Source organism: Ylistrum balloti, unplaced genomic scaffold (genome assembly GCF_031769215.1).
Source record: "Ylistrum balloti isolate Yb309-2 unplaced genomic scaffold, AGI_CSIRO_Ybal_v1 Utg369658, whole genome shotgun sequence".
NCBI lineage: Eukaryota > Metazoa > Mollusca > Bivalvia > Pectinida > Pectinidae > Ylistrum > Ylistrum balloti.
The window spans coordinates 814925-834582 of NW_026781910.1; the positions used below are offsets into that span (position 1 = coordinate 814925).

The 19658-nt window shown below is 34.0% G+C and overlaps 1 protein-coding gene across 2 annotated transcripts; it reads right to left on the bottom strand.

Moving 5' to 3' along the window:
- Positions 1-4154: 4154 nt before the first annotated feature.
- On the bottom strand, positions 4155-17524 carry LOC132558164 (E3 ubiquitin-protein ligase RNF38-like). 2 transcript variants are annotated; one of them, XM_060222708.1, is made up of 7 exons: positions 17502-17524; positions 14636-15274; positions 13130-13196; positions 12165-12211; positions 9848-9925; positions 6422-6655; positions 4155-5670 (listed from the first exon to the last, which is right to left on the bottom strand). In XM_060222708.1, exons 2-7 carry the CDS (start codon positions 15146-15148, stop codon positions 5620-5622), a joined length of 990 nt encoding a protein of 329 aa, XP_060078691.1. In that variant the 5' UTR covers positions 15149-15274; positions 17502-17524; the 3' UTR covers positions 4155-5619. The 2 variants fall into 2 exon arrangements, with proteins under 2 accessions (XP_060078691.1, XP_060078683.1); XM_060222700.1 differs by lacking the exon at positions 17502-17524 and adding an exon at positions 17390-17460.
- Between the last annotated feature and the right edge of the window lie 2134 nt (positions 17525-19658).

The window sequence follows — 19658 nt, forward strand, 5'->3', positions numbered from 1 at the left end:
TTACCAGTAACCAACCCCACTACACTTCTTCTTCCTCTATCCTTAGTTACCAGTAACCAACCCCACTACACTTCTTCTTCCTCTAGCCTTAGTTACCAGTAACCAACCCCACTACACACCTTCTTCCTCTTTAGTTACTAATAATCAATCCCACAACACTCCTTCCCCTATTCTCAGTTAAGTAATCAACCCCACAACATTCCTTCCTCTCGCCTTAGTTACCAGTGATCAACCCCACAAAATTCCTTCCTCTATCCTTAGTTACCAGTAACCAACCTCACAACATTCCTTCCTCTATCCTTAGCTACCAGTTATCAATCCCACACACTCCTTCCTCTATTCTCAGTTATGTAATCAACCCCACAACATTCCTTCCTCTCGCCTTAGTTACCAGTAACCAACCTCACAACATTCCTTCCTCTATCCTTCGTTACCAGTGATCAACACCACAACATTCCTTCCTTTATCCTTACTTACCAGTAACCAACCTCACAACATTCCTTCCTCTATCCTTAGTTACCAGTGATCAACACCACAACATTCCTTCCTCTAACTTATTTCTCAGTTATGTAATCAACCCCACAACATTCCTTCCTCTATCCTTAGTTACCAGTAACCAACCTCACAACATTCCTTCCTCTCCTTAGTTACCAGTAACCAACACCACAACATTCCTTCCTCTATCCCTTACCAGTAATCAACCCCAGCTATCAACACCACAACATTCCTTCCTTTATCCTTACTTACCAGTAATTAACCCCACAACATTCCTTCCTTTATCCTTACTTACCAGTAATCAACCCCACAACATTCCTTCCTCTATCCTTAGTTACCAGTGATCAACACCACAACATTCCTTCCTTTATCCTTACTTACCAGTAATTAACCCCACAACAACCAGTGATCAACACCACAACATTCCTTCCTTTATCCTTACTTACCAGTAATTAACCCCACAACATTCCTTCCTCTATCCTTCGTTACCAGTGATCAACCCACAACATTCCTTCCTCTAGCCTTAGTTACTATAGTCAACCCCACAACATTCCTTCCTCTAGCCTTAGTTACTATATAGTCAACTCCACAACATTCTTTCCTCTATCCAAATCACCAGAAGCTACCAAAATTTATGAATGATAATTAACAAACATGCTTTATTTCACAAATGTTTAATTCAGCTGCTGATACTTCAATATTGATATTGATTATAAATGACTTAATTGATTTTTTTAAAAGATGAAAATTTGGAAAATAAAAGTTTCTACAAATACAACCGCAAAAAGAAATCCCTCACAAATATTGCCTGACATACAGTTTTTTAAAGAGTCGACAGATATTGTAAACATACTTAATATAGTACAAATAAATTATAGTGCATTATCACTTTTTGGCAAATTAGTGCCCAAAATAATTACTTTTTAAACACAATATAGAAACTGCAATTAACATAGTCATATTTCAGTGTAATTATATATACTTTCAGTGCAAAGAGAGCTTAAATAAGATTATCACAAAATATGTATGTTTAGAGTAACTGATTTACAAATTTTAAGTTAAATATGAAAATTTCAAACAGAATGCAGTTAATAAAAATCTTAAACATAAAATATATGAATGTTTACTGTAGTTTGAGTTTTAAATTGTGACACATTGACATGAATGAATGATCTGTTCTTTCAAATTCAATTCAAATTTAAAAAATTGCTTCTGTTAAAGAAACATTGTATACAATGTGATTTTTTAAAATAAAATTTGAAAGTTGCAGGAGACAAAAGTAGTATGCACTTACAATGTATACCAGTATAAATAATCACAATGGCTTCACACCTGTTTAAATTGGAAACAAACCACACCAATCAGAATGGTTCCTACAGTACTAGTGTTTATATTTCTGTTATAGGTATTTTTCTTTACAACTGATATTTAAACATGTAGTAGGGAGATAAATCCACAACTAGTAAACACAGAGTAGGGAGATAAATCCACAACTAGTAAACACAGAGTAGGGAGATAAATCCACAACTAGTAAACACAGAGTAGGGAGATAAATCCACAACTGGTAAACACAGAGTAGGGAGATAAATCCACAACTGGTAAACACAGAGTAGGGAGATAAATCCACAACTAGTAAACACAGAGTAGGGAGATAAATCCACAACTGGTAAACACAGAGTAGGGAGATAAATCCACAACTGGTAAACACAGAGTAGGGAGATAAATCCACAACTGGTAAACACAGAGTAGGGAGATAAATACACAACTGGTAAACACAGAGTAGGGAGATCAATCCACAACTAGTAAACACAGAGTAGGGAGATAAATCCACAACTGGTAAACACAGAGTAGGGAGATAAATCCACAACTGGTAAACACAGAGTAGGGAAATAAATCCACAACTAGTAAACACAGAGTAGGGAGATAAATCCACAACTGGTAAACACAGAGTAGGGAGATAAATCCACAACTGGTAAACACAGAGTAGGGAGATAAATCCACAACTGGTAAACACAGAGTAGGGAGATAAATACACAACTGGTAAACACAGAGTAGGGAGATCAATCCACAACTAGTAAACACAGAGTAGGGAGATAAATCCACAACTGGTAAACACAGAGTAGGGAGATAAATCCACAACTGGTAAACACAGAGTAGGGAGATAAATCCACAACTAGTAAACACAGAGTAGGGAGATAAATCCACAACTGGTAAACACAGAGTAGGGAGATAAATACACAACTGGTAAACACAGAGTAGGGAGATAAATCCACAACTGGTAAACACAGAGTAGGGAAATAAATCCACAACTGGTAAACACAGAGTAGGGAGATTTCTCTATAACTGGTAAATATACTGCAGGGATATATCTATGGTAAACACAGAGTAGGGAGATTTCTTCAGAACTGGTAAATATACTGCAGGGATATTTATCTATAACTGGTAAACACAGGGTAGGGAGATTTCTCCAGAACTGGTAAATATACTGCAGGAATATTTATCTATAACTAGCAAACACAGAGTAGGGAGATAAATCCACAACTGGTAAACACAGAGTAGGGAGATAAATCCACAACTGGTAAACACAGAGTAGGGAGATAAATCCACAACTGGTAAATATACTGCAGAGATATTTATCTATAACTGGTAAACACAGAGTAGGGAGATTTTTCTATAACTGGTAAATATACTGCAGGGATATTTATCTATAACTGGTAAACACAGGGTAGGGAGATTTCTCCAGAACTGGTAAATATACTGCAGGAATATTTATCTATAACTAGCAAACACAGAGTATGGAGATTTCTCTATAACTGGTAAACACAGAGTAGGGAGATTTCTCCAGAACTGGTAAATATACTGCAGGGATATTTATCTATAACTGGTAAACACAGAGTAGGGAGATTTCTCTATAACTGGTAAATATACTGCAGGGATATTTATCTATAACTGGTAAACACAGAGTAGGGAGATTTCTCCAGAACTGGTAAATATACTGCAGGGATATTTATCTATAACTGGTTAACATGCAGCACAGAGATTTAGCTTTAACTGGTAATAATGCAGTATGAAGATTTTTTGTATAATGGTACAATCGCACAATGGACAGATTTTTCTGTAACTGGTAAATACACTGTAAGAAGATTTCACTTTAAGTTATAAATATGCAGCAGATAGATTTCTCTGTAACTGGTGAACATGATGGAGAGAGATTTTGACGACTTTTTTAGAGATGTTCAGTGAAACATTCATATTGTTTCATAAAAACCATTTAATGAAGGTTTTACACTGTGTGATATATATACACAAATACAGTCATGTATGTATTGATAAATGTTGACATTGTACATAGATAAATAAAAACTTAAACATACATCACATGTTTCTAGTTCTGTATACTGTCAACTCATTAAAAACTTCAGAAAATATTGTTATCTGTAGTAAAATGATACATTTTTGTGTAGCTCAAATTTATTGGATTTTGAAAAACAAACATTTTCTTTGGCATGTGATAAATCTTGCTTGCAAAATCCACTAGCACATGTCAACTTTTATCTGTTCATAATTTTGTGGACTTTGAATATATCCACAAATTAACTGAAAAAAAACTCACCCCACCCCCCCCCCCCCCCCCCCCCCCCCCACCCTCCACAAAAAAAAAAAAAACAGATTTTACAGCATATCTTCACATGAAACAAACTCAAAGATTACTAATTGAAGGTCAACTTCAGCAAAGCTCCTAATATACAGGACAACATCACATGTAAAGTGCAGTTATCTAATGTCACCACCATTTATCACAGAACTAAACTGTTTGATCGGACCGTGTTTGCTATATTTTGTAAACAGCATTTCATCTGGCATGGTTAAAAACTGATCAACAATTTACACAGATCTGATTGGGTAAATGTTGTTACACAGGCTTGTCACATAAGGATGAGGTGTTGTAAATAACAGCATATTAGATCATCAATGACAGAGGTTTTTACTCTTTATTCACTTTTGTCAATTACGCTATTATTTCTAAATATATGATAAGCCCTGGGGTCTAACACAACTTTTTACTCAAAATCTGGGGATGGGCATATTACAGGACCCCAGGAGGTCAACACATCACTTTTCACTGATATTCAGAAGATGGACTTATCACAGGACAATAAGATTGATTTATGGTTCTACTGAAAGCAATATATATAGATGGGCTTATCACCAGACATGGGCTTACTGCCACAGACATACGGTTATTGCTATTTTTTATGCTTATTAATCTCATTGACATGAATTCATACTTCAGCCAGTTTTCTTTGTTTTGTTTAAATTTTGACTTTCATATAAATTCAATGAATTATATCAAATAATTTCAAATGAAAATTTGAACTATGGCTTCTTGAAACTTTCAGGTCAAGGTCATATATTTAAACAAACATAAGAGCAATCTTTATGACATAAATCTCTTGAAAGTGACCAGATTAAAAATCATTTGTAGAACTCTGATTGATTGTCCTAAAGCTGTTATACATAACTTTATGTTTATCTGACCCTTTACCAATTCTAACAATAAAACCATGTCAACCATGTTCCATACTCAAATATGACATCAGGTGAATATATCATAAAACATTTTTCTACAAATCAACATGACATCAGTCAAAAATCATACACAAAATGTATCTTTGAATATTTTGGATTCTTGGTAAAACATGTGTCATCTAAGACATATTAGACCCACAAAAAAGACAATGCCATAAACACAGTATACAATTATTAATCATCAGTAACAGCAATCAGGTCTTATCTATATAAACAGACCATTTGCTTAGTTTAGTTGCTTGGCTCATGCTTAACATTCCATTTGATGATGGATAATGTTAATTCATACAATTAATATAACAGATCAGGATGGGCGGACATCATACTAAAGGCTTATAATCTATAACAAAGTCCTCAGAAATCTTAGTGAATCACGTCTCTGGTTGTATTCTCTGAAGAGTATGAAGTTTTGAACTTCTGTGGTAATATCGCACCATGATATAACTGATCATGAAGATGACATCTTGAGCTGCACTGTACCATGACTGGGTTGACGATGATGAAGAAGAAATTGAGACATGTAATAAATCACATTCAGGACTCTCTTTTCACATGTTCCCTGCAAATGGGACAGTCTCCTTTTCTCTGTAAGTAGTAAATGAAACAAATATTGCTAACAGTAACAGATAGATTGGGGCTCATTTATATGAAGACTTCCTTAAAATAGCATGTGAATGAAGATTTTATGTTTAGATGGATACAAAAAGTTTAACGTCTACACAACAGACATGTTGATACAAATGGACACATGCATGTTTAAATCATTAGTCAGTATATGAATGTTTTGAAATGGATTTTGATACACCAAGACACAGATGTGTTCATTTATATTTCTTTTAATTTCAAGAATTCAGAAATGAGAGAGAAAAGCCACTTCCTTGCTTGTTCTTGGTAGAGTTTCAGGTTTGTTGTTAAGGTGTAAATACCTTTAAGTATGCAGGTAGATTGCATGTGATATGACTTAGATATATGAACAAGGAGGCACAATTACAACATAACCTGACATACTCTGTTAATTACTGTATTTGCCCTAATAAAGTCCACCGTGGGGCAAAACCAGATGGCATATATAAATACAGCTTAAACGTAACAAAGCACAATGATCAGAAGATGTCAGGCTGTGTTATGATGGCACCATCATCTAATACCCAGTACTGTATGTGTTGTACATATTGAGAAAAGGTTTATTTTCTGATGATACTCTTCTTATATCTAAATGCAGTATACATGTATGTACTGATATTCAGGTATGCAGTAATTAGTATTGATACAAGATCTATTTAATTTTGACACTCTCCCCTAAATCACTACAAGGCAGACATATTGACATACAGACCTTTAACCAGTTATCTATACAGGATTGGTGATACATGTGCAGACATGGTAAAGTTTTGACAGCCTCTCCTTCACTGAATGTGGACAGACATATGCGACACTCATGATCAGTTTTCTGAGACGTAGCTCCATGCATGTCTTTCTTGAATGCATGAGAGGGGAGATCATCGATCACTTCCTGTGTCACTCCATTACCTTTGACATCACCAATTTGTTCTGCTAGCTCCCAGAGTGCCTGCATTAATAGGGACAAATTATAGCAAATTAGGTATACAGAATGCCATTATATGAGCTAACATTTTAATGAGTAATCTGCTTGGTGCTATAACAGTTTAAACAAAAAAAACTATCTAAAATAAAAAAAAATGTGACCAGAATGTTTTCTGTCCCAACAAAAAAATGTCATCATATAAAAATATTTTCTAAATGATTTTACATACAATTTTTATAACTGTCTAGCTGTGTTCAATTCAATTAGAGTTTGGCATGAGTTCATATCATAAACTGATCAGGCAGGGGTTTATATCATAAACTGATCAGGCAGGGGTTAATATCATAAACTAATCAGGCGGAGGTTTATATCATAAACTAATCAGGCGGAGGTTTATATCATAAACTGATCAGGCAGGGGTTTATATCATAAACTGATCAGGCAGGGGTTTATATCATCAACTGATCAGGCAGGGGTTTATATCATAAACTAATCAGACAGGGGTTTATATCATAAACTAATCAGGCAGGGGTTTATATCATAAACTGATCAGGCAGGGGTTTATATCATAAACTGATCAGGCAGGGGTTTATATCATAAACTGATCAGGCAGGGGTTTATATCATAAACTGATCAGGCAGGGGTTTATATCATAAACTAATCAGACAGGGGTTTATATCATAAACTGATCAGGCAGGGGTTTATATCATCAACTGATCAGGCAGGGGTTTATATCATAAACTGATCAGGCAGGGGTTTATATCATAAACTGATCAGGCCGAGGTTTATATCATAAACTAATCAGACAGGGGTTTATATCATAAACTGATCAGGCAGGGGTTTATATCATAAACTAATCAGGCAGGGGTTTATATCATAAACTGATCAGGCAGGGGTTTATATCATAAACTGATCAGGCAGGGGTTAATATCATAAACTAATCAGACAGGGGTTTATATCATAAACTAATCAGACAGGGGTTTATATCATAAACTGATCAGGCCGAGGTTTATATCATAAACTGATCAGGCAGGGGTTTATATCATAAACTAATCAGACAGGGGTTTATATCATAAACTGATCAGGCAGGGGTTTATATCATAAACTGATCAGGCAGGGGTTTATATCATAAACTAATCAGACAGGGGTTTATATCATAAACTAATCAGGCAGGGGTTTATATCATAAACTAATCAGGCCGAGGTTTATATCATAAACTGATCAGACAGGGGTTTATATCATAAACTGATCAGGCCGAGGTTTATATCATAAACTGATCAGGCCGAGGTTTATATCATAAACTGATCAGGCCGAGGTTCATATCATAAACTGATCAGGCCGAGGTTTATATCATAAACTGATCAGGCCGAGGTTTATATCATAAACTGATCAGACAGGGGTTTATATCATAAACTGATCAGACAGGGGTTTATATCATAAACTGATCAGGCCGAGGTTTATATCATAAACTGATCAGGCCGAGGTTTATATCATAAACTGATCAGGAAGGGGTTTATATCATAAACTAATCAGGCCGAGGTTTATATCATAAACTGATCAGGCCGAGGTTTATATCATAAACTGATCAGGCAGGGGTTTATATCATAAACTAATCAGGCCGAGGTTTATATCATAAACTGATCAGGCCGAGGTTTATATCATAAACTGATCAGGCAGGGGTTTAAATCATAAACTGATCAGGCAGGGGTTTATATCATAAACTGATCAGGCAGGGGTTTAAATCATAAACTGATCAGGCAGGGGTTTATATCATAAACTGATCAGGCCGAGGTTTATATCATAAACTAATCAGGCAGGGGTTTATATCATAAACTAATCAGGCAGGGGTTTATATCATAAACTAATCAGGCAGGGGTTTATATCATAAACTAATCAGGCAGGGGTTTATATCATAAACTGATCAGGCAGGGGTTTATATCATAAACTAATCAGGCAGGGGTTTATATCATAAACTGATCAGGCCGAGGTTTATATCATAAACTGATCAGGCAGGGGTTTAAATCATAAACTGATCAGGCAGGGGTTTATATCACAAACTGATCAGGCAGGGGTTTATATCATAAACTAATCAGGCCGAGGTTTATATCATAAACTAATCAGGCAGGGGTTTATATCATAAACTAATCAGGCAGGGGTTTATATCATAAACTAATCAGGCAGGGGTTTATATCATAAACTAATCAGGCAGGGGTTTATATCATAAACTAATCAGGCAGGGGTTTATATCATAAACTAATCAGGCAGGGGTTTATATATATCATAAACTAATCAGGCAGGGGTTTATATCATAAACTAATCAGGCAGGGGTTTATATCATAAACTGATCAGGCAGGGGTTTAAATCATAAACTAATCAGGCAGGGGTTTATATCATAAACTGATCAGGCAGGGGTTTAAATCATAAACTAATCAGGCAGGGGTTTATATCACAAACTAATCAGACAGGGGTTTATATCATAAACTGATCAGGCAGGGGTTTATATCATAAACTAATCAGGCAGGGGTTTATATCACAAACTAATCAGACAGGGGTTTATATCATAAACTAATCAGGCAGGGGTTTATATCATAAACTAATCAGGCCGAGATTTATATCACAAACTAATCAGACAGGGGTTTATATCATAAACTGATCAGGCCGAGGTTTATATCATAAACTGATCAGGCAGGGGTTTATATCATAAACTAATCAGGCCGAGGTTTATATCATAAACTAATCAGACAGGGGTTCATATCATAAACTAATCAGACAGGGGTTTATATCATAAACTGATCAGACAGGGGTTTATACATAAACTAATCAGACAGGGGTTTATATCATAAACTAATCAGGCCGAGGTTTATATCATAAACTGATCAGGCCGAGGTTTATATCACAAACTAATCAGACAGGGGTTTATATCATAAACTGATCAGGTAGGGGTTAATATCATAAACTAATCAGACAATTTTTTTTTAGTTAAATTATAGTGGATACATTTATTTATGAATATCAGTGGACAAAAATCGTTTGTAAATTACTTCTTCAGTATACAATGTAATACAATAAAATTCAAACATTCAGTACTTGTAGGTTTTTTTTTTCATTTTGAACATCTTTTCCTTGATGTATGTTATTACAGTTATCAAAAAGCTTTGTGTGATACTGAAATTCAAATTTTGAAAAAGAACATCAATAAAAAAAAAAGCAGTCTACCTCATAGTCATTTAAATCTACGTCTTCTGGCGGCAGCATATTCCTTGGAAATATATTGTTTCTCATCATAACACCAAACTGCAAAATACAGACATATGTAAAATGAGACAAAACCATTTCATCCTAAAAATAGAAAAAAACGTAAAAGCTCTCTATCAACTGCATCATTAGACCTGATTTTGATACCTGTGTATGTAACATTTCATTATCCCAAGACTTACTCATAAACAAAATATGACAATTCTTGATATATCTAAGTTGCGGCAATCAAATTTCAGTACATTATCCATTTTTGGGAAATTGGTGCAATGATTCTTAGCACATCCACATTAATAAACAAAATAATGAAACTGAAATTAGCATGAGTTCAATACGAAATACAGTGGAATAAGATTACAGCTAGAATATATATGTTGACACTAATAGCTAGACGAGGGAGTGTATGAAATATACAAATATTGCTCTCTTTACATGATGAACATGTAAAGAAGTGTTTATACATGTATATAAAAACCTCTCACACTATCAATTAATCTATTATACACAAAGAAATACCTTAGTATGAGAGTTATTAATTAATGCATAATATTTCAATTGATCCAAGATGTCAGTTTAGAACACAGAAATAAAACTAGTTGTAATAGTGTTGTGTTTTTTCTGAAAGAAAGGAAATAGAGACAGACAGGTCATTACAAAGACAGACAAAAACAAGTAGTGGACACAAACACATAAGCAAGTAATGTTAGATAAACATACAGACAGACATCACAGAGACATCTAAACAAAAAGTGACACAGGGACAAGTGTTGACAGATAAGAGACAGACATGCCTTCCAATAAAAAAGTATAAAATTAAATGGCTTTATTGAAATCATTTGCTCTAAACCTGCTAACAGAGTTCAAAAGACCATTAACAGATATGAGTGGGTATAGAGAGAAATGACAGAGCTCTATTCAATTTTAGTCTAAATAAGTAACAGTTTTTTCCATTTTCCCTTCTCTCTGTTGTAACTTTCAAGAGATATATCACCGTTAGCTGTTGCTATGTATTTTGACATTGCGGCGGACTTTTAATAAACTGATTGGAGCACTTATGTTGAAAGTGGTGTAAAGACATCTAGTTTTGTAAATGTAGTGTTTAATAATGATGTTAATTTCATTATCAATTTTACTGACCTCATTTCTAATTGATCAGAAACTGAAAATTACTGATTCTTTATTTGAAGTGAAAGGTATCAGAAGTGCTTCTAAGAGGATTTCCAAGCTCTGTAGTAAATTTTGAAATTTTAGACATTCCCAAAATATATGAGGTATGGTGTCCGCCTCAGATTTACAAAAAGTAAAACGTAAGAAAGATTTTATGAAAATATTTTGTTCCCTGAATTTTTTTTGGAAAAAAGGTTCAATGCTTAAAGGAATGAGGGGAGTAGGTGTATCCTGAATCTTTGGTGTATAAATAGATAATTGAACTGAGTTGACCACACCTTGAAAATGAAGAAAATTTGTAGATGTACTTTATTTCTGTGTAAATTCAAGGTAAAAATAGAAAATATTTTCCGACATATCATTTTTCACACTAACACTCTTAGCATACCAGTTTGTCAAAAACAGAGTTTCCACCAACAGATATGTCGGTTATGCCATAAGGGTGTTTTCAAAATAGAGAGTTGTCTGCTCTTTAGTAAATCAGAATTCAATAATCTTTCCATAGGTTTAAAAAACATAACACCAAAACACATTTTTGTGCTGTTAAAAAATTTCTTTAACCATCATAGTTTTAGAGCATCTATAAGACTTAATATTGACTATTTTCAGACCACCATTCAATATAACTTTTATTAAAAACATTCTTTATATAAAATAGCATTTAATTTATTAAAAAAAAAAAAGCATCAATTTGAACAGATATGGGTTCTGTCACAGTTAAATCTACAGGTTGTTGGGTGGTGCAATGCCACTGGCCTTTCACATTACATGCATACATGCTGCTGAACAAAAAATATCAATTTGTGCATTTATTTTTTAAAAAAAATAAGATTTCTTTAATTTCCATTCGATTGTTAAAAACTAGAAAATGTCTTGCTCCCTGCATGCATTCATTGTTTGATGAGTTTGCAAAAGTTATCATATGTGACCTTTGACTCTTTAACCTTGACAGATGACCAAGTTAATATGATAAAGTGTAGAAGTTATGTTATGATAATGCAGTGTAAATACAAACCAAATCTTTTGTGAGCTTCTTGAGATATGACGTTGATTAGGAATGAGGACGCGATATGATAGTAAGCCATGTGAAGAGTAACTGAAACAAACTTACTGTTGACCGTTGTAGATCAGGTCTTGGTAGATGATGGTGATGATGGCCTGAAAAATTACAGCATGTGACTTCAAACAAAGGTTGAAACATTAACAAAATGTTGCGTTAAATATGACATACTGACTGATATTCAATATTCATTTACATTACAGCTAGTTGTGCTGTACTTGGTTTATTTATTACCATAACAACCATATCATATATTGTTATCAGGAAATAAAGCTCATAGCATTTGACGCTTTATGAGAACAAAACAGCTATTTTCAAAATGCCATTTTGAAGTGGTAACAGGGCATAGAGAGGTCTATGATAAAAAGGGCATAGGATGGTTTATGATAAACAAGGCATAGAGTGGTCTTTGATAAAAAGGGCATAGGATGGTTTATGATAAACAGGGCATAGAGTGGTCTTTGATAAAAAGGGCATAGGATGGTTTATGATAAACAGGGCATAGAGTGGTCTTTGATAAACAGGGCATAGGATGGTGTATGATAACAAAGTACTGAGACGAGATCTGTCAAAACACTTTGTCAGAAGTTCAATGTGTTATTTATGTCTAAAATGTTTACAACTTCAGGTTAAGAGGTGCTTTAAGTAGGGTTTTGATTTCCAGCACTAATTTTTTACTGTATCAGAGCTTTTCAAGCTTTTCAAATTTGAGTTTCTGAAGTCTTTATTACTAAGATCAAGAGACAATTTTGCTGGGAGCAAAAAACTGAGTTTTCTGATTTCAAATTTCAAATTTGATTGTAATGAGAAACTTGTAACTAATTTCCACCTTTTTCTTTGTGTTCTGAAGATGATTTTGCATCTTTCTGTGAAATTATGTTTTTAAATTTTCACGGTTTTTGAAATTTTACAAAATAAATTATTTTACTTTAAGTTTATATATTTTTTATAACAACTTCATTCAAGATTGATATGGAGATGATAGCATGCATACTGAATGTTAAATTAATACCTACCACGAATGTTTAATGGTATATCAGATTCAGATGGACTGAAGGTAGGGTCAAACAGCTGATGTCTTCCCTGAAAACAAATTATAAACAAGAGTATTGGTGAAACTGATAAATGCTCCCCAAAAGTGATTTTATTGAACACAAAGTTTTACCAAAAGGGCATAAAGTTTCATGACACTAGATTTAACACAAAGCCATGCTCATGGCACAAAATTTGAACAAAGGGCAATAACTCTGTATTCAGGGTTCATGGGTCTTGATTTTGCTACAGTGCACATCGTCTTAGCATGATCAATGTGCATATCAAGTATTGTTATCCTAGTGTATATGCAAACAAAGATATTCTCTGGACACGAACATTTAAGAAAGGGCAGTACCACTATAACTGAGAGGTCAAGGGCCCTAAATTTTGTACACTGCACCACCCTTTAACTGTGGCCAATGTTATGCTCCAGACATGAAAGGATGCATGGAAAGACAGATGGACGGACAAGGCATGCCCCCTTCCCTCCCCCCACCCATCAAACATTTTTGAGGAGCATAAAAAAAAAAAAGAAATATATTGCATATTATTGTCAGTTAGGATTTCTGACTATCATGTTAAAAAAAGAGTAGTGATTAAGGGATTTCCATGCTTCATAACATTTCATGCATAACTGACTCACTGATACTCATGGATAACTGTCTCACTATTACTCATGGATAACTGACTCACTGTTACTCATGGATAACGGACTCATTGTTACACATGGATAACTGACTCACTGTTACTCATGCATAATTGACTCATTGTTACACATGGATAGCTGACTCACTGTTACTCATGGATAACTGTCTCATTATTACTCATGCATAACTGACTCACTGTTACTCATGGATAACTGACTCACTGTTACTCATGGATAACTGACTCACTGTTACTCATGGATAACTGACTCACACAAGTTTTTTCTTTTTTAAAGTTAATCCTGGTAGGCTTTCTAACAAATGCTTGTATAAAAGTCATGTGTGCAGGTATTATACAGAACATCATTGCATTATACACAACTATGTCATCTTTTAAGTAATGTTAGGAGCCAAAAGTAAAGAAATGTATAAAGGAAGTCCCATAAATGTATAAAAAAAACAAAAGAACAAAAAAAAGAGAATAGGATGGTAACTTAAAACTGCAAGTCATGAAACCTAGCAATTTAAAAGGAAAGACTGGAGTTGTATATTGCACAAGGAAATAAAACATTCCCAGTGAAATATAGATAGTGGAATCTGCATCTCCTATCCTTATCATCTTTATCCACCACAACCCTTAAAACTCTGCCATGTTAATTTGTCTGTCAACAATTGACATTTATCACAGATATCATAATATGAATGCACACTTGTTCAGATATACCTACAAACATCCTGCAAAATCATACTCTTTATCGTCTTCTTGAAAAACAAAATGAAGGGGATTTATCAATATGATTAATACTTAACATACATCACCTGATATATACATATTGAACTTACATGTACAGGATTTAACAGGAAATGTCTTGGGGGTCGGTTTCTCTGAGGTGGTTCCCTGCGGGGTAATGTAGGGGGTCGTGTGACCCTACTCAGTGAGTGATGGTTTTCCTCTTCTTCAAAAAGTTTCTGTGCCAAAACGGCATCCTCCTGTTCCTGAGAAAGTTTTAGCTGTTCATCCAGTTGAAATGCAAATCTCTCATCATCCTGTACACTATACATATTCACATGGGGTACACTCTGAGCAGAAGCTTGCTCAAATTCAATCTCAACTCGTCCGCAATCGGGACTCAAAACATCTAATACTGGGTGATCATAGCCTATTGTGTCCGAAGACTGTGACACAGGTTCTGGTGAAAGCTGGTCGAGGCGTAGAGATCCAGAGTCCAATTCATCCACTTCAGAAACTTCACTTTGTTGCAATTGCCATGCCAACTGTGCATCTGGATCAGTACTGTCCCCTTGCTGGAACTCTTCTAGTTGGAGTTTTCGGGCGATTTCTGCATCTGTAGCCATTGTCACTCATATGTGAATATTTCACAAAGATGGAACTCAAAACACACATCTCATGTTTCCTTTGAAGATTCCGACATTGACAAGATGGTAGGGGTCTACATGTATATGCTGGGAAAATCTTTGATACTGTCAAAAGAAAGTACATTATAAAAATAACTGTTTGTAAAGATGCTATTTTGCATACTTCTCCTTTTACAATATCAAAGTCTGTAAATCTCAATTTTTTGCTTCTATCAAGAAAGAACCATTTTCCATTAGATTTTGTCATATTTTCAGATTGCTGTACACTTCTTCAAATTAACTTGTATAACAATCATGCCATGTAAACTTTCAATACATACAATTCTTTTTCATTAACATTATTTCATGACTCAATTCCATTGAAACATGTGATAAATTGTCATTAATGCCATAAATAAAAAGAAGAAGCTATTTTTCCTGATCTTCGTTATGGAATAAAACTCAGAACCTCCAATTTGCTAGCCAAACACTTTACCCAGTGATCAAAAGAGAAATTCTCTTAAACTAAGTCTGCAGGAATTCTGCTGTCACTATGTGCCACTATTTCCTAAGCCAGACACACATATAAATGACAACTAGGTAACAGAGGCAATTATTTTTCCAATGGCTCAAGTTTGGATTGAACTCAAGAACTCTGACTTACTCTAATATTTCTCCCTTGAGGAGTTGGTAGACAATAATAGCTAGTACCTTACCAAGGTTACATATTTTCAATTAATTATGTTTACATCACTTAATATAGTTGATGACAACCTCTGTATACAATGAATTGGTCATACATGTAAAGTAGATACATAAATTTCAGATTTCTGATTCTGCATATATACAATTTGACAACAAATTGTGTTGTATGTTATATCACTGAAATGGATAGATAAGTTTTATTGCAATCAGTTTAGATTACATAATTATTATCTGTTAGCATTCTGATTACAATTTTCATTTAACTGATTAACTCATAACTGTTAGATTCACCTCATTCCTGATACACCAGGAATTACACTCACTGTCGCCCTATGCACCCCTTTTCAATCAATTTTTGAAATGTGACCAATCAGCACAACACTAAGATCTAAGCCTGGGGTATATATGTATATATAAAGAGAAAAGTACAGTAGGGAACTTTAGTTACTACCTGAATGAAACATTAAATATTTATTATTAGTAGTGTAGATATTGAGAGCACTGGTCATCTTACTTGTGTTGGCTTGTGGAAATTTTGCTATTGTCAAATAATGGAATGTCCTGCTGCTAGCTGAAGACCACAATATTGCTTTTCCTGCAGTAAGAGGGTGAATTTTATTACTTCTTCTAGTTTCCTATTACAGATTTTGTGTCACTGATCATTCCAATAGTAGAAGCTATAGGAAATTAAGATGGTTCCTTGTCACTGAAGAATTTGATCTCCTGAGACAAAGAAAGAGGAAGTAGTAAAAGGTACAGGTCTATCAGCATTCAAAGTCATGGCTGGTTAAAATTTCCTTCTGACCAAGCAGTATACGGTGTCTGGCTGACGACTAAAAGGTTGCTGGTTCAATCCCAGCAGATACAGAGTGATTTTCACTACTCGTCCTATTACATATGTAATATGATCATATATAAAGATACATCAAATATACCCACTGGAATTGACAATTACAGAACATGTCTGACAAGCTTTTTCGACTGGTACTTTGTTTCAAAATCCCTTTATCAGTGTTGGTTTAATGATCAGATATATATATAATTATAATCAATAATTCTGCTTGGTTTATGTTACAAAACCGATTTCAAGTAATAAATCAAGAAATTTCAAAATTGAGTCATTGTTTGAAACAGAATAACTTTATTTTCGATATATTTCTAATTAAAATCCATGTGATATAGTTCTTGCATATGATATTGTTATGACACAACTTTACTCTGAATTGGTTACCAGGTAAGTTAAACAGAAAGTTGAAGGTGTCTCTGTAAATTTTAACCTTTGATATGACAATAAAAATGGAATTATCAGGTTAAGCGATTGAAAATAGATGATAGATCAAAACATTTGATCAGATGATATCCGATCATATCTACAAAACGATTCCCTATACAATATCCGAAATTCCAAACAAATAATCCTCCAAAAATTATATCTGGATTTGCTTATGTTTGCCTAATATTCTGACCTTTGCATAATGTAAACATTCGACAATTCACAGACCGTGACGTTTAACCAACCCTGAAAACCATACAAACCTCTTTTTTGTTTATGTAGTAATGTTCAAAACCACGTCTACATTGAAGTGGAGCAGAAACGACAGAGAATGCCCATAACATATTCTAATTTCAAGAAGCCGTAACTACTTACATTACAAATTATTTTCTTCCGGTTTGCAATCCGTGTCACAACAGGGGAGGCCACTCTGGAATAAATCGAAAACGAAAGTAGAATTTAATACCAAAATTTGGACTTTACAGTATTCACTGTGCTTTAACGCATCTATCTAGATTCACAGCCTGTCGCAAATAGTGTAGCATGTCCATGAATAAATCAAAACAACAATGATATCAAAATTGAAACATGGCTAAATTGAAAATGGTTCGATCTAAAGATCTACCTCCGTGTTGTCATACACCTGTACAGTACCAAATATACACAAGAGAATGTTCTGGAGTTTAATGGGTACATATAACCTTTTACCACTATTTTCGCTATTTGAATCTATTTTGTGAATTTATCTCGTTTTTATACGGTTTTTATGGTATCCATACAAGCTGAAATATATAGATAAGATAGAGGGAGTACAGAGGAGAGCAACCAAGCAGATACCTGGTCTAAAAGGAATGACCTACCCAGATCGTTTAAAGACCCTAAAACTACCAACACTGGCCTACAGAAGAGTAAGGGGAGATATGATAGAGCTTTACAAGATCATACATGAGTACTATGACCCCAAAGCCACAAAATGTGTGAAATTATGGAAAGATCAGACACTACGTCAAGGGAGAAGAGGGAACTCACTTAAAATATACCCCCAGCAAAGCAATTCAGAAATGAGGAGGAACTACTTTACTCTCAGAAGTGCGCCAGTATGGAATAGCCTACCCGAACATATTGTGACAGCACCATCTATAAATGCATTCAAGAACAGACTGGACAAGTATTGGGAAGACCAAGAACTCCTTTATGACAACTATAGAGCCAATATAAACATCGGAGGTGGTGTGAGAGAAACACAGCCAGATCAAACAAATAAGGAGTCTGGTGTAGAGGACTTAAAATCCTGTACCAGAAATTATCGCTAAGTATCGCTAAGTAAGTATAAGGTACGGTATTTGGCTGTTTGTTTTAACCATGAATATTAAGTGACGTAAAACTATATCAGATAACATGTACAATGTACATACCTGTATTGTAATCGGCATAACAGATTATCACAGTATAGAAATTATTACACAAATTTAAATGTATCATACAGCGTATATCTCACGATAGCTGATCAACAGTTTATATACAATGGGTCCTTTAGACACTAAAGATCGTCATTTACTGTTGATTTTTTTATACAGATATCATATAATGGTGTTATGTCTTATATTAACTTGAACAATATAAAGATTGTGTTACATTTTGTATACACAATACTATAAAGATGGTGTTATGTTTTATATACACAATAATATAAAGATGGTGTTATGTTTTATATTCACTCGAATAATATAAAGATTGTGTTACATTCTGTATACACAATACTATAAAGACGTTGTTATGTTTTATATACACAATAATATAAAGACGTTGTTATGTTTTATATACACAATAATATAAAGATGGTGATATGTTTTATATACACAATAACATAAAGATGGTGTTATGTTTTACATACACAACAATATAAAGATGGTGTTATGTTTTACATACACAACAATATAAAGATGGTGTTATGTTCTATATACACAGCGATATAAAGATGGTGTTATGTTTTATATACACTGCAATATAAAGATGGTGTTATGTTTTATATACACAGCGATATAAAGATGGTGTTATGTTTCATATACACAGCGATATAAAGATGGTGTTATGTTTTATATACACAGCGATATAAAGATGGTGTTATGTTACAAGATATAAAGATGGTGTTATGTTTTATATACACTGCAATATAAAGATGGTGTTATGTTTTATATACACTGCAACATGAAGATGGTGTTATGTTTTATATACACTGCAACATGAAGATGGTGTTATGTTTTATATACACTGCAATATAAAGATGGTGTTATGTTTTATATACACTGCAATATAAAGATGGTGTTATGTTTCATATACACTGCAATATAAAGATGGTGTTATGTTTTACATACACAACAATATAAAGATGGTGTTATGTTTTATATACAGCGATATAAAGATGGTGTTATGTTTTACATACACAACAATATAGATGGTGTTATGTTTTATATACACAACAATATAAAGATGGTGTTATGTTTTATATACACAACAATATAAAGATGGTGT

Coding starts and splice junctions, on each gene's coding strand:
- LOC132558164 (XM_060222708.1), bottom strand. CDS start 15,148: ATGGCTACAGATGCAGAAATCGCCCGAAAACTCCAACTAGAAGAGTTC. Junction 12,212..13,129: donor TATACCATTAAACATTCGTG/GTAGGTATTAAT, acceptor GTAATTTTTCAG/GCCATCATCACCATCATCTA. Junction 9,926..12,164: donor CTGATCTACAACGGTCAACA/GTAAGTTTGTTT, acceptor TGTATTTTGCAG/TTTGGTGTTATGATGAGAAA.